Below are 15,960 nucleotides of genomic sequence, written 5' to 3'. Positions count from 1 at the left end.
TACAAGCGTTTTAGGAGCACTCTGCCAGGAGCCAAGGATGAACACCAAATGTATATTTCTGTTATATCACAATGTTACATGAGGACATCCAGTTTAAAATGGCAGATTATCCACAAGTGTTTATCTGCTCTTCACTTGGGAGCATCCTTAAAATGATAGTAAAGGAATCACAAAGGTATAAGCCCACAAAGTCAAAGAGAACAATATAAGACAACAATGAAGCAGAGATTTCAAGAAATCTTCAGGAATGAAACAATGGTAGCAGTCTGGGAAAAATAACAATCTACGTCCCTGCACCGGGTGGAGGGGGATTGATGACAAACTGATCGGCCTGCATCGCCCTGGAAAGTCTCCAAGCGTGGAGGAGAAACATAAATCCTGACTAGGGGGACCCTCTCAGCCTGATTATTATTATTATTATTTTTATAGCAAAGGCCACAAACTGTTCAGGCCCACAGTGGTTCCAAGGACCTCTTTAGGGCCTCAAGTGTAACTGTGGCATTGATCGCAGCACAGGGAATATAGCCAATGGTATTGTGACAGTGTGGTATGGGGACAGAGAGTATCTACACTTGTGGCGACCATAGCAATAAGGTACAGGCTTGTGGAATCATTATATTGTGCACCTGAAACTAATGTAATAGTATATGTCAACCATACTTCAATTGCACACACATATATATGTACCTACATATATATATGTAGGTACACACACACACACACACACACACACACACACACAGATACATATGTATGTATGTAGATATGGCATTGAGGAAGGCCTCCAGTGTGAAAGCAAACAAACAGGAGAAAGGAACTTAGAGAAAATGTCGTCCATGCAGAGAGGAGGAAAAGATCACGTGACTACAATTAATATCCTGATATACAGTTCTTAACAAGGATACCAATTTCAAGAAGAGGGAGTGTGGGAAAGAGGGTGCTGGAGAAATGGAATCACCAGAGAGTAGGAAAGGCTGCCTGGAAAGTAATTGTATGATGAGGACAAAACATTTATTAGGAAACTCAACAGCACATCAGGGTGCCTGGGTGCCTCAGTCGGCTGAGCGGCCAACTCTTGATTTCTGCTCAGGTCATGATCCCAGGGTTGTGAGATGAAGCCCTGAGTCAGGCTCTGTGCTGAGTGTGGAGTCTGCTTAAGATTCTCTCTCTCTTTCTCTCTCTCTGTCCCTCTCCCCCACTCATGCTCTCTTTCTCTCTCTCTCTCAAATTAAAAAAAAAAAAGCATATGACACAACGGTAGAAGAGTCAAGAAAGGTGAAAAGATTAGAGGGTCCATCCACGTTGCCCATTATTCAAATAATATGAGTTCTAGGAAGACAGAATAGAGAAGATGAAGGGAGGAAATAATAAAATAAACCACATAACATTTAAAAAATTCCAACACAAAGAACACAAATCTTCAGATAGAAATGGCCCCTGAGTCTCTTAACCAATGAATTAAAAAAGGACCATTTCCTCAAGGAATTTAAAAGCGACTAAAACCAGAAAAATCTGAAATATTTCTACAGAGAAGAGAAAAGTCACATACAAAAGGTTTGGGAGCACAGTTGGGTATCTTATCAATACAGGAAGAGAGAAGGAGAAATGCCTTCAAGATCTGGAACGAAATTTATTTTCAACCTAGAATTCTCTGCCCAAATTATTCATTTGATAATTAATCAAACTAATAAAAGCTTCTTCACTCCTGCAAAGATTTCAAAGTTTATCTCCTACTTACACTTTCTTAGGCGGCAACTTCTGCAAAACGAGGAAGTGAAGCAAGGAAAAAGATGGGGAACCTACGAAATCAAAGTCTAGCCAGAAAAGTTGGGGGGAGGGTACCCCAAGCCACAGCCAGGCATGAGGCCCAGGTTGGCACAAGAGGAACGAGGACCGGCAGAGAAGTCTCTGGAGGTAAGACAAGTACAACCGTTGATAGATGTCCCACGGAGCTGTTGGAGGACTTAAAAAAATGAACCATATGTACAGAGAACGCTAATCAAATGAAAAAACAAGGTAATAATTGACCTCAGGAAAAACAAAATGTACAAGAAGAGACATAATCATTTTACATGGCTAGACTCAGCAGTGGACGATACTTCAGAGTCAAAAGAAAACGTTATAAATACACACCATTCATTTCACTAAAAATTAAATCAGCAGAAGTATATGTAATATATGGGGGAAAGAAGTATATGTAAGGAGATTTAAAAACATCTACATCTTTGTCTTCCATAACAGAGTTTTGGATAATGTCTCAGATTAACAAACCAAGAACTAGTAGTATAAGAACATAATTTTAAAATATGGAGGGGCGCCTGGCTGTCTCTGTTCATGGAGCATGGTCTCGGGGTTATGGGTTTGAGCCCCACGTTGGGTGTAGAGATTACTTAAAAATAAAATCTTGAAAAAATATGGAGATAAAAAGGAAAATAAACAGCTAAAAAGAGTTGAAAATGATTGCCTCCGGAAAGCAGGTAAAGGTTAGAGAAGGGAACTGCTGTTTTTCATGATAATTTCTTTGGCACTAGTACAAGTAAAAGAGGAAAAAAAAAGCATGTACAAACACAAACTCAATTTTTTTACAACTGTTTAAGGGTACTTTTTAAGGACTAATAGTTCTGGTTTTGAGGAAAGTTTTAGCAATTCTCTAGTCTTCATTTGCTGTTTCTCCTGTGAATTTTGAGTAAAATTATATTTAATAAGTATACAGAAATATATGAATAAATATACTAATTTTCAGCTACTAATGGCTACTAATTTTCCGCCCCCCCCCCCCAGCTTTTCTGGGTTAATTTAGATGGTCAGGGGGCTTGTGTCCCATTTATTCTCCCTCTGATGCCTCTACCAGCTGGTTCCTCCATTGAACACACTCTTCTCAGCCACTCCCAGATACCCGAAGGGCCCCTTTTCTTCTCTACTGGTCACCATCGGGGGCCATGGGCTCAGTCCTTTCAGCAGAATGCTTTTGCTGTCTTTAGCGGGCATGCCACCACAACCCAAAATTATTTTGGCTTATTAAGTTTTATTGGAAGGATCGAGGGTGAAAGAACTGTGGAATGAGCCACTTCACACCCATCAGGGTGACTGTTATGAAAACAAAACACAAATAGGGGCGCCTGGCCGACTCAGTCAGTAGAGCATGCAACTCTTGATCTCAGGGTCCTGCGTTCGAGCCCCACATTGGGGGTAGAGCTTACTTCAAAAAAAAAAAAAATACAGTGGATAAAAAACAAAACAAAACAAGGGTTGATGAGGATACGGAGAAAATGGAACCCCTGTGCTTTGCTGTGGGAATGCAAAATGGTGCAGCTACTATGGAAACCATTTGGTGGCTCCTAAAAAAGTAAACATAGAATTACCATATGATTCAGCAATTCTGTCTCTGGGGATACACTCAAAAGAATCAAAAGCAGTGATTCAAAGAGATATTTGCACACCCATGTTCATAGCAGCATTATTTATAATAGCTAAGTGGTCGTAGCAACCCAAACACCATCCATCAACAGATGAATGGAAGAACAAAATGTAGTGTCTATACACAATGGAATATCATTCAGCTAAAATGGAATGAAATTCCAATAGATTCTACAATGTGGATGAGCCTTGAAAACATACTAAGTGAAATAAGCCAGGTATGAAAGAACAAATATATGATTCTACTTACATGAAATACCTACAATAGGCAAGTTTGTAGAGTCAGAAAGTAGACTAGAAGTCACCAGAGGCTAGGGAAGGAGGGAAGTGGGTAGTTACTATTCAATGGGTATGGAGTTTCTGTTGCAATGCTGAAAAAATTCTGGAAATGGATAGTGATGATGGTTGCACACCATTGTAAAGTACATTATAAATGTACTTAATGCCACTGACTTGTACACTTAAACATGGTTAAAGTAGTAAATTTCATGCTATGTATATATCACTACAATTTAAAAAAGGGTCAGTCGGTTAAGTGTTCAGGTCTTTTTTAAAAAAATATATTTAATGTTTATTTTTGAGAGAGAGAGAGCAGGGTAAGGGCAGAGAGAAGGGGACAGAGGATCTGAAGCAGGCTCTGTGCTGACAGAGGTCTCAACACGGGGCTGGAACTCATGAAGCATGAGATCATGACCTGAGCCGAAGTCGAACTCTTAACCAACTGAGCCACCCAGGTTCCCCCATTAAACATCCCCCATTAAACAAAGTCTTGATCTCAGGGTTGTGAGTTCAAGCCCCACGTTGGGCTCTGCAATGGGCATGAAGCTTACCTTAAAAAAAAAAAAAAAAAAAAAAAAAATATATATATATATATATATATAAATATATGTATATAAAGCTAAACTGTCCTCTGATTATTATTCTTAAAAAAAATTTTTTTAACTTTATTCATTTTTGAGAGACAGAGACAGAGCATGAGCAGGGGAGGAACAGAGAGAGAGGGAGACATAGAATCCGAAGCAGGCTCCAGGCTCTGAGCGGTCAGCACAGAGCCCGATGCGGGGGGGCTCGAACTCACCAACTGCGAGATCATGACCTGAGCCGAAGTCAAACGCTCAACCGGCTGAGCCACCCAGGTGCCCCGTGATTATTATTCTTTCTATAGTCCAGGGTAAAACTGCCAAGGAAGTTGAACTTTTCTTGGAGAGATGTTCCCAGGATAGGTGTTCTGTCATTTTTTTTTTTTTTTAACGTTTATTTATTTTTGAGACAGAGAGAGACAGAGCATGAACGGGGGAGGGTCAGAGAGAGAGGGAGACACAGAATCGGAAGCAGGCTCCAGGCTCTGGGCCATCATCAGCCCAGAGCCCGATGCGGGGCTCGAACTCACGGACCGTGAGATCGTGACCTGAGCTGAAGTCGGACGCTTAACCGACTGAGCCACCCAGGCGCCCCTGTTCTGTCATTTCTAACCTTGCTCCATCGCTCTCAAGAGTCCACTCTGTGGGAGTACTCCTTTCTTTAACCCCACAGTGCAAATCGCCACCCATTTGGTAGAAACTTCAACTCCCTAAATCATGCACCTTGGTGCTGCCTCAGAATCTCTTTCCTACCGTGTGTCATGCATAACAGTCACAAAAAAAGCTCGGGGATATTCAGCAATAAGGCTTTATTTCTCTCATGGTGTTCGCAAGTCAACTAGGGTTTGATTGATCCAGCCTGGGCTCAGCTGGCTTGGTTCCAGTCCCTGGGTTGGGTACAGGTCTGCTGCACGACCTGCAAGATACCCCAGGTGGCAGAAATGCAAGAGAGCAAGCACAGCTGTGCAAACATATTTTGAGCCTCTCTTCCTATCAGATCTATCTAATATACCAGTGACCAGTCACATGGCTAGGCCCAAGGAAGGAAGTATACTCCACCCACCTTGAGCTCATATGTATAAACTCCTATACGGAATTGGGACTGATAATTCTGACTACGATATGCCTCTTTCCCTGTCCTTGGCAGTAAATCTCCTAAGTCTGTTACGAGTTACGTTGTCAACGTTAACACCGAAAGGATGCTGTGAAGTGTGGAAATTCACAAGTGCAGTCCCCCATGGGTTTTGTCCTCTGAATCTGGCAACATAGTCAAGCCTGAAGCATTGCCCTCATCCCCACGATTGAATATGGCTCATCACCGTATCCACGCATGAAAGGGGGAAGCATGTCCCTTTCCTTTTATGGGCACGAGATTGCGCTTGCACACGTGTCTTTTGCTCTACTCCATTGCTAGAACCTAGTCATGTGGGTGCACTTTAGTTGCAGGGAAGCTGGAAACTCTAGTCTCCAGATGGGCAACCATATGCCCAGTTAAATTCTGATTGCAGCAGCGGAAGAGTAATTATTAAAGAGACAAAGATCAGTCTCTGCCAGAGAGGTTGCAACTGGAGGTAGGAATGGGAACAGAGCCATGGAGTTAAGTATCTACCTTCCTCTATATATTTACATATTTTTAAAAGTGTATTTATTTTGAGAGAGAGGGGGGCGGGGAGAGAGAGAGAGAGAGAGAGGGAGAATCCTGAGCAGGCTCTGTCCTGTCAGCACAGAGCCCCGATGTGGGGCTTGATCCCACAAACCTTGAGATCATGACCTGAGCCAAAACGAGGAGTTAGATGCTTAACCGACTGAGCCACCCAGGGGCCCCTACAATGTAAACTTTTGCCTCTGAGAGAATTGTAGACTGTAAGAAATAATGCGGAAAGATCCCCCGCATAGCCTTTTGTCAGTTTCTCCCATTGATAAAATCTTTCAAAACTATAGATAGTACAACATTACATTGATGCAGTCAAGGTACAGAATATTTTTGTTACCCCAAGAATCTTTCATGGTGCTCTGTTACAGTCACAGCCACTTCCTTCCCACTCCTGTCCCTTCGTTAATTCCTGACCACTAATTTGCTCTCTCTTTCTATAATTTTGTCATGTCAAGAGTTCATACAAATAGAATCATATGGTATGTAACCTTTTGGGATTGGCTTTTTTCACTCCGCATACTTCTCTGAAGATTCATCTCCTTTTTATTTTTTTAAATGTTTATTTATTTATTTGTTTTTGAGAGAGAGAGAGAGAGAGAGAGAGCACACAGGAGAGGGGCAGAGAAAGAGGGAGACAGGAGACAGAATCTCAAGCAGTCTCCTCTGCACTGTCTTCGCAGAGCCAGATGTGGGGCTCGAACTCATGAACAGCGAGATCATAACCCGAGCTGAAATCAAGAGTTGGATGCTTAACTGACTGAGCCACCCAGGCAGCCTTAGTTTATTCCTCTTTATTGCTGAGTGGAATTCCATAGTATGGATGTGCAGTGATCTGTGTAATCATTCACCCATTGGATAAAAACCTCTATAAAGATTCGCGTATTTGTTCTTGCATGAATGTAAATTTTCATTTCCCTGAGATAAATTGGTGGATCATGTAAAAGCTGCATGTTTAGCTTATGTAAAACACTGCCAACCTGTTTCCCAGAATGGCTACACCATCTTACATTCCCACCAGCAACGTATGAGTGACCTAGTTTCTCCAAGACCTCACCAGCATTTGTGGTTACTAGTTTTTGTATTTTAACCATTCTGATAGAGTATAGTGATAACACATTGTGGTTTCAATTTGTGTTCACTTAATAGCTAATAATTTTGGAAACCATTTCATGTGCTCATTTGGCATCTGTATATCTTCTGTGAAACGTCTTCTCGTGTCTTTTGCCTATGTTGTAATGATATTGTTTGTTTGTTTACTGTTGAGATTTGAAGGGTCTTTATGCATTCTAGGTATTAGTCCTTTCTTGAATATGTGAATGCAAATATTTTCTCCCAGTCTGTAGTTTGTCTTTTCATCTGCTTAACATGAAGTAAAAGGCTTTAAAATTTTTTAAGTTTATTTATTTATTTTGAGAGAGACAAAGAGAACCCATGCACTTGCAAGCAGGAGGAGGGGAGAGAGAGAGAGAGAGAGAGAGAGAGAGAGAGAATCCCAAGCAGGCACCGCACTGTCAGCACAGAGCCTCATACGGGGCTCGAACTCACAAACCATGAGATCATGACCTGAGCCAAAACCAAGTGTCAGACGCTTCACTGACCAAGCCACCCAGGTGCTCCTTTTAAATTTTTATGAAGTCCACTTTACCCGATTTTCCTTCTATGGATTGTGCTTTTGTTGTCACATGTAACCCTGGAAATCTGTTCACGCTTTGTTTTGTTTTTATTTTTTAATTTATTTTTTAGGGGCATTTGGGTGGCTCAGTCGATTAAGCATCCGACTTCAGCTCGGGTCATGATCTCATGGGTTCGTGAGTTCAAGCCCCGCATGGGGCTGTCTGTTATCAGCATGGAGCCCTCTTCGGATCCTCTACCCCCTCTTTCTGCCCCTCCCCAGCTCGCTCTTTCTCTCTCTCAAAATATATAAATAAACTTTAACAGAAAGTAATTTATTTTTTAAGGATTATTTTACCGTTTCAATTTCACTTTTTATTTTCGTAAGCAGGCTCCATGCCCAATGTGCGGCTTGAACTCATGACCTCAGGGTCAAGAGTCGCATGCTCCACTGACTGAGCCAGTCAGGCCCTCCAAAGTCTGTGCCTTTTTATTTTCAGTTTAATTTTTCTCTCTGTTGAGCCCTCCCACTGAGCTTTTCTACTTCAGTTATGGTCTCTTTCAGTTCTAACTTCTACATTTGATTGCTTTATATCTTTCATTTCTTTGCTGAAACTTTCCTCTTTTTGCCGAGGTCTATATTTCTACAGTTGTTCCAAGTGTGCCTGTAATTGCTCACGGAAGCATTTTTATGATGGCTCCTTTACAACCTTTGTCAAATCATCGCAGGTCCCTGTCACCTCAGTGTTGGCATCTATTTTTTTTATTATTATTTATTTATTTTTGAGAGAGAAAGAGAGAGAGAGAGAGAGTGCCCAAGCTGGGGAAGGGCAAAGAGAGAGAGGGACACAGAGCATCTGAAGCAGGCTCCAGGCCCCAAGCCATCAGTGAAGAGCCTGACTCAGAGCTCAAACTCATGAACCATGAGATCGTGTTCTGAGCCCAAGTCGGACGCTTAACCGACTGAGCCACTCAGGTGCCCCTAGTGTTGGCATCTGTTGATCATTTTTCATTCAGTTTGGTGTCAACCTTAACGTGATGAGTGATCTTTGATTGAAAGCGGGACATTTCGGGGGCACCTGGATGGCTCAGTTCGTGGAGCGTCGGACTCTTGATTTTTGTCTCAGGCTGTGATCTCGTGGTTCGTGGGATCAAGCCCCACATCAGGCTCTGTGCTGACAGTGCGGAGCCTGCTTAGGATTCTCTCTCTCCTTCTCTCTCTGCCCCTCCCCTGCTTGTGCTCTCTCTCTCAAAATAAATGAACCTTAAAAAGATTAAAAAAAAGAAGAAGAAGAAAGTGGGGCATTTTCTATGCTGTAGGGCTCTGGGTCTTACTTAAACCTCTTTGTGGGCTTTTTCTGATGAGGAAGGGGGTGGATGCTCCCTCATTTCTTCCAGGTGCAAATAGAAGTCCAGCTTCCCCACTCTGCCTGATTTGACACTGACAGAGGAGGAAGGGTCCCCCTTACTGATGAGTGAGGGGTGGGATTATGAGCTCCCCACATGGTCTCATAACACTACAGTGGGGGCTCCCGTCACACTGGTGATGGTGAAAGTGCCGAGTGTCTGCCAGGCCTCCTTGTGTTTAGAGAACCTTCCTTTAGCCACTCTTTTAGGGGAGGATGCCGACAATGTGTTCTTTGAGTTTTCCTTCCCTGAGAATGTCTTGACTTCCCTTTCATTCCTGGAGGTATCTTTTGCCGAGTATAGGATTCTGGGTGGGCAGTTCTCCTGCAGCACCTGGGACACCATCCCGGTGGGGAGATGAAGGGAACCTCCTTCCTTCTGGGCTGGGGGGAGAGTCCAGTCTCCGCTGGCATCACGGGCTGGGGGGACTGTGTTACCGCACAGCAGGGATGAACGCGCCAGCTCCTTGCTTGGCCGTCTGAGACACCGGCCTGGCAGGGAGGCTGGGGCCCTGCGTCACAGGCTGGGGAAGGTGGAAGTCCTGGCTCCCCAGCTGATCACAGGCTTTTCTGTGGTGTTTGGCTGGAGTGGGCAGTTATCGCTTATACATTTTCTGTCTTGCTAGACTTCCTCTTTCCTGGCCCTTGGCTAGAGCGAGCAGGCTTTTGTTGGGGCTTTTTCCTCTGCATCCGGCTGCATTTCCTTATTGCTGACTTCTTCACCTCCAGGAATGGGGTATATGGGGTGAAAAGAAACCTGACAGAACTCACCACTTCCTTGGGTCATGAGGTCTTTAGCCACTTTGCCTTCTCTCCACCTTCCAGAATCTTCTAATGCTTCTTTTGTATATAACGTCCAGGGTTTCTTGTACTTCGCGGGAGCAATAGGAAAAACGTACATGTGCTACATCTTCCAGAAGCCCATCCCTTTGTTTTCCGTTATACTTAAAGCTGTCGCAGAATCCTTCTATATAAAGCTTTTGCCACCTACGGGGTGGATTCTCAGAAGTAAAGTCAGTCAGCCAAAGGGTCTGGACATTTTTGTGACACTTAACATATGCTTACATATATACACTTAAAAGATTGTACCTGTTCACACTCCCTCCTGCAGCCTCACCTTTTAAGAGTAATGTTAGCTTCAAAGTGGCACCGAACAGACTGTGTGCCTACTTGAGACCTTTGGCGAACTAATGGCAGCCTGCCAACCTGCAGGTGGATTTTTCCACTCAAGCTCATCTACCGCCTCCGCCGAAAAGCCAGAGGGTGGTGGTGATGATGGGCTTCCGCGAGGACCCGGAGAGAACGCCACAGGGAGACAAGGGCACGAGTATGCGGGGCTGCGTGCCAGTTCTCCTGACAGTGACTATATTCTTAGGGAATGTTTTAACATAAGTGTCTAAATATAAGTCATCACAAGCAAGGTGATGAAGTCATGTGTTGTATGGTCAGGAATGAGATGGAAACTTAGGGGTGATGAACGGGGAAGGAATGAATTTTAAGTGTATTTATTTTGAGAGAGAGAGCGCGCGCGCAGGGGAGGGGCAGAGAGAGAGAGAGAGAGAGAGAGAGAGAGAGAGAGAGGGAATCCCAAGCAGTCTCTGTGCTGTCAGCACAGAGCCCGATGCAGGGCTCAAACTGTCAACCTGTGAGATCATGACCCGAGCCGAAACTAAGACTCGGACACTCAAGTGACTGAGCCACCCAGGTGCCCCACATAATATGATTTTAGTGCTGGGCAGACACAGATGGTCCTGCAACAGCTCTGTTGTGGCTGACTGTGGGCTCCGTGCCAGGGGGGGTGATGTGTGTGTTTCATGGGGATCACGGATCCAGTCACGTATCGTCAGGGAGTAGCTGGAAGAGAGCAGCTGCTGACAGCTGATAGGTGCTTTCTGACTGCATTAGTGAAGGGTCATGAGATGTGGAAGACCCAAATTAACAGAGAGATCGTCAGATTATTTATGTTTGCGTTTGGAATCGTTTGAATACAGTGCTACCTTAGGTGCCCTTCTCTGGCCCAGAGCTTTTGTTTATTTGGGCCATTTTGGAGCATGGCCTTGTCACCGGGGACTTCTCCCCCTGTTCCATTATGTTGACATTTCCATCCACAAAGCATTTAGTGCAGGGGTGACAAGAGGGTTTAAGACTTGGTCCTTGACCTCTTGGAAGGCCGGTTTCTGAAATTCGGAACCTTGGGTATAGGACCTTGGTCACATGCCCTAACTACTATGGGCCTCAGTTTCCTTTTCTGTGTCTCTTTATGGGGTTATTTTGATGCTTAAGTAAGTTAATGTATGCGAAAAGACTCTAATATTAAAATTCCATACTCTGTAGGGGTGCCTGGGTGGCTCAGTCGGTTAAGCGTCCGACTCTTCATTTTGGCTCAGGTCATGATCTCACGGTTCATGAGTTCGAGCCCCACATCGGGCTCTGTGCTGACCACATGGAGTCTGCCTGGGATTCTCTCTCTCCCTCTCTCTCTGCCCCTCCTCCGCTCTGTCTCTCAAAAGAAACAAACAAACAAACTTTAAAAAATTTATTAAAAAAATTCCCTACTCTGTAAAAAGTAAAATAAGGGTTCAATTCATTGGTGTTTTGAGTTGTTCCTTCCTTCCTTCCTTCCTTCCTTCCTTCCTTCCTTCCTTCCTTCCCTCACTCACATATTTATCAAGTGTCAGGCACAAATGGAAGAATGGAGCCATGCTCTGGAAATCTACTCTAGGAAGAGCTAGGAAGCCAGGACTGTGTGCCAGTCCTTCTTGTCCAACACATCCCTCCGTCAGTGTTTGCCTGGGGTGGATATATGCTCTCGTCTGGGGAACAGGGAGATGGTTGAATGTAGGTTTCAAAGACCCTTGAATCAAAACTTAACTTGCCAAGCCTGAGAAATGAACACTGTTGGAATAAACGAAGTCCTGCAGACTAATAGTCAGGTGCCCAGAAAGTAAGGAACTCACCGGGCTCGGGTGTCCTTGTAAACTCAAGGGCAAGATTTGCAGGGGACAAGCTACAGATGGTTCGAGCATCCTGGCCGTCCCAGAATTCAGTGGCCTGAATTCTCTCCCAGGAGTGGCTGCCTCTACCTCACTGTGAAGAGCTCCCTGCTGGATTTTGCCCTCCTCAGTTTGAATCCTCACTGTCTAGCCCCACTCGTGCTCACAGAAAGTCTCTTTGTGGTACAGTGGAGTTAGTGGCATGGATGTGCATTCTTGGTTTTGGACTTGCAGGTGGGCGCCCTCCCCCGACTGTGTGATGTGCTCCAGGTGCTTCGGGAGGAACGGGACCAGTGCCTGCAGGAACTCTCCAAAGAGAAGCCGGGAGACCTGGGTGTGGAGCAGCCGGCCCCAGGTATGTGGCCTACTTTAGTCCACTCTTGGACATGCATTGTGGCCAAACCCACTGCGGTACGGGAGGCGGGGCCAGCTTGGGGACACAGGGGACGGGACTGGCTGTATTCATTCAGACAATCAGCTGGGGGGAAGGGTCGGGAGTGATCCTGGTGAGCGGTTGACTCACACCCAAGAAGCCACATCAACACCACTCACCGTTTCTCTGGGCTTGTGGATACGGCCTGTGTTTTCATTCCACCAACTTCTGCATCATGACTTCACCAAGGGAAGAGTTTGGTGAGAATTACAAGTCAAGGAAGTGTGCCTCTTACCCATTCTTTCGCCTCCTCTGACAAGTTTGTTGTGTGTGGTAGTCAGAGAGGCAGAGAGGGGTCAGAAAAACCTGGGGTCCAAAGTTGGCTCACACTCGCTGGCTGTGCAACCATGGACAAGTTATTTAACCTTCTGAGCCTTGGTTTCTTGATCTATACAATGGAGGTGATAATGTCTACTTTGGATTATGATGATAAATGAGATAAAGTATGTTAAATACTAGTGATTCTTAAATATTATTAATGTTGGGGCGCCTGGGTGGCTCAGTCGGTTAAGCGTCCGACTTCAGCCCAGGTCACGATCTCGCAGTCCATGAGTTCGAGCCCCGCGTCGGGCTCTGGCTGATGGCTCAGAGCCTGGAGCCTACTTCCGATTCTGTCTCCCTCTCTCTCTGCCCCTCCCCCATTCATGCTCTGTCTCTCTGTCTCAAAAATAAATAAACGTCAAAAAAAATTTTTAAATATTATTAATGTAAACATTATTATCATTAATCATTTAAAAATACCATTAATTTGATATTTTATACGTTAATTTTATTTTTATTCTGTTTTTTAAGTTTCCCTCTTCTAAGGATAAGGAAGGGTGTAGTATTAAGAAAAGAATCCATTATTGGGGCGCCTGGGTGGCGCAGTCGGTTAAGCGTCCGACTTCAGCCAGGTCACGATCTCGCGGTCCGTGAGTTCGAGCCCCGCGTCAGGCTCTGGGCTGATGGCTCAGAGCCTGGAGCCTGTTTCCGATTCTGTGTCTCCCTCTCTCTGCCCCTCCCCCATTCATGCTCTGTCTCTCTCTGTCCCAAAAATAAATAAAAAACATTGAAAAAAAAAATTAAAAAAAAAAAAAAAAAAAAGAAAAGAATCCATTATAGGTCTTCAAACAAAGACTTGTACGTGCATATTCATAGCACAACTAGTCTCAATGGCCAAGAGGCAGAAACAATCCAAGCGTCCATGGACTGATGAATGGAGAAAAAAATGTGGTGTATACACACAATGGAACATTATTGAGTCTTAAAAAGAAATGATGGGTTGATACATGCTACAGCATGGATGCATCTTGAAAACAAGTTAAGTGAAGAAAGCCAGTTACAGAAGACCATGGATTGTATGATTCCATTTATATGAAATGTCCAGATCGGGCAATCCATACAGGCAGAAATTAGATTAGTAGTTGCCTGGGGCCAAGGGGAGGGAGAATGGGGAGTAACTGCTGAGCAGTTCCCTTTTGGTGGTGGTGAAAATATCTTAGATCTAGATAGAGGTGATGGTTGCATGATACTATGAATGAGTTAAACACCACTGAATTGTACCACTTTAGAATGGATAATGGTTAATTTTATGTTATATGAATTTTTAATTTATTTATTTTTTTAAGTTTATTTATTTTGAGGGAGAGAGAGTGCCAGCAGGAGAGGGGCAGAGAGAGAAGGAGAGAGAGGATCCAAAGCAGGCTCCACACTGTCGGAGTGGAGCCCAATGTGGGGCTTGAACTCACGAACTACGAGATCATGACCTGAGGCGAAATCAAGCGTCAGACACTTAAGCGACTGAGCCATCCAGGCACTCCAAGGGTTGTATGAATTTTCAAATGTACTTTATTTTTTAGAGCAATTCACTGCAAAATTGAAAAGAAAGTGCAGAGTTCCCATACACTCTCTGCTCCCCACTCAAACACACAGCCTCTTCCCCCATTAACATCCTGTACCAGAGTGATACACTTGTTATAATCGTTGAACCTGCATTGACACGACATTATCACCCAAAGCCCATAGTTCACATGAGGATTCACTCTTGGTGTACATTCTGTGGGTCTTGACAAATGTATGATATGTGTCCACCATTATAGTATTTTCTGTGCCCTAAAAATGCTCTGTGCTCCACCTATCCGTCCCTTTCTCTCCCCTAACCCTTAGCAATCACTGATCTTTTTATTGTCTCCATACTTTTGCCTTTTCTAGAACATTGTACAGGTGGAATCCTACAGTAGTATGTAGCCTTTTCAGATTGGCTTCCTTCACTTAGCCGTATGCATTTAAGTTTTTCTCCGCTTCTTTTCATGTCTTGATAGCACGTTTCTTCTTTTTTTTTTTTAATTTTTTTTTAACATTTATTTATTTTTGAGACAGAGAGAGACAGAGCATGAATGGGGGAGGGGCAGAGAGAGAGGGAGACACAGAATCTGAAGCAGGCTCCAGGCTCTGAGCCATCAGCCCAGAGCCCGACACGGGGCTCGAACTCACGGACCGCGAGATCGTGACCTGAGCTGAAGTTGGCCGCTTAACCGACTGAGCCAACCAGGCACCCTGCACGTTTCTTCTTAAAGTAGAGTAATATTCCATTGTCTGGATGTAGCACAGTTTACCCATTCACTTACTGGAGGACATCTTGGTCACTTCTGCATTTCGATAGTTGTAAATAAAGCTGCTGGGTGTGGACACAAGTTCTCAACTCGTTTGGATAAATACCGAAGAGCTTGATTGCTGGCTCATGTGGTAAGAGTACGTTCAGTTTTGTGAGAAACTGCCGAACTGTCTTCCAAAGTGGCAGTGCGGTTCTGCGTTCCACGAGCAATGAAGGAGAGTTCCTGTTGCTCCACATCCTTGCCAGCTTTTGGTGTTGTCAGTGTTTCTTTGTTGTCTTTTTCTTTTTAATTGTGGTAAAATACATATAACATAAGATTTACTGTCGTAATCAGTTTTAAATTTAAAACATCTAAACTTGGGGCGCCTGGGTGGCTCAGTCGGTTAAGCGTCCAACTTCGGCTCAGGTCACGATCTCGCGGTTCGCGGGTTCGAGCCCTGCGTCGGGCTCTGGGCTGATGGCTCAGAGCCTGGAGCCTGCTTCCAATTCTGTGTTTCCCTCTCTCTCTGCCCCTCCCCTGTTCATGCTGTGTCTCTCTCTGTCTCAAAAATAAATAAACATTAAAAAACATAATAATAAAAAAAATAAAACATCTAAACTTTAGTGGAAAACACGTAACATGAAATTTACCATCTGAACCGTTTCTAAAGGTACAGTTGGGGTGGTGTTGAGTACATTCCCCGTGTTGGGCATCCAGTCTCCAAAACGGTTCATCCCGCAAAACTGAAACTCTATACTCATTAGAACAACAACTTCCTTCCTCTCCCTTCCCTCAGCCCCTGACGGCCCCCATTCTACTTTCTGTTTCTATGAATTTGACTACTCTAGGTACCGCACGTAAGTGGAATCATACAGCGTTTGTCTTCTGGCAATTGGTTTATTGCACTTAGCATCATGTCCTCAAGATTCATCAAGGTTGTAGCCTATGGCAGAATTTCCACGTTTAGGGAATCCATTCATTCCTGAAAGGACATCGGACTTGCTCCCATCTTT

General features: G+C 44.2%; 1 protein-coding gene across 1 annotated transcript in view; it reads left to right on the top strand.

Annotated features, from left to right (window-relative positions):
* SCTR (secretin receptor) overlaps positions 1 to 15,960 on the top strand; it is a 78,416-nt gene that overhangs the window by 11,087 nt on the left and 51,369 nt on the right. The window contains exon 2 of the mRNA XM_060625508.3: positions 12,176 to 12,296. Within this exon, the coding sequence (XP_060481491.1) occupies positions 12,176 to 12,296 (121 nt within the window). The remainder of the gene's footprint in view (positions 1 to 12,175; positions 12,297 to 15,960) is intronic.

Source organism: Panthera onca, chromosome C1, assembly GCF_046562875.1.
Source record: "Panthera onca isolate mPanOnc1 chromosome C1, mPanOnc1 haplotype 2, whole genome shotgun sequence".
NCBI classification, from domain to species: domain Eukaryota; kingdom Metazoa; phylum Chordata; class Mammalia; order Carnivora; family Felidae; genus Panthera; species Panthera onca.
The sequence above is the reverse complement of the archived record's forward strand: the minus strand, read 5'-3'. Positions and strand labels throughout refer to the sequence as shown.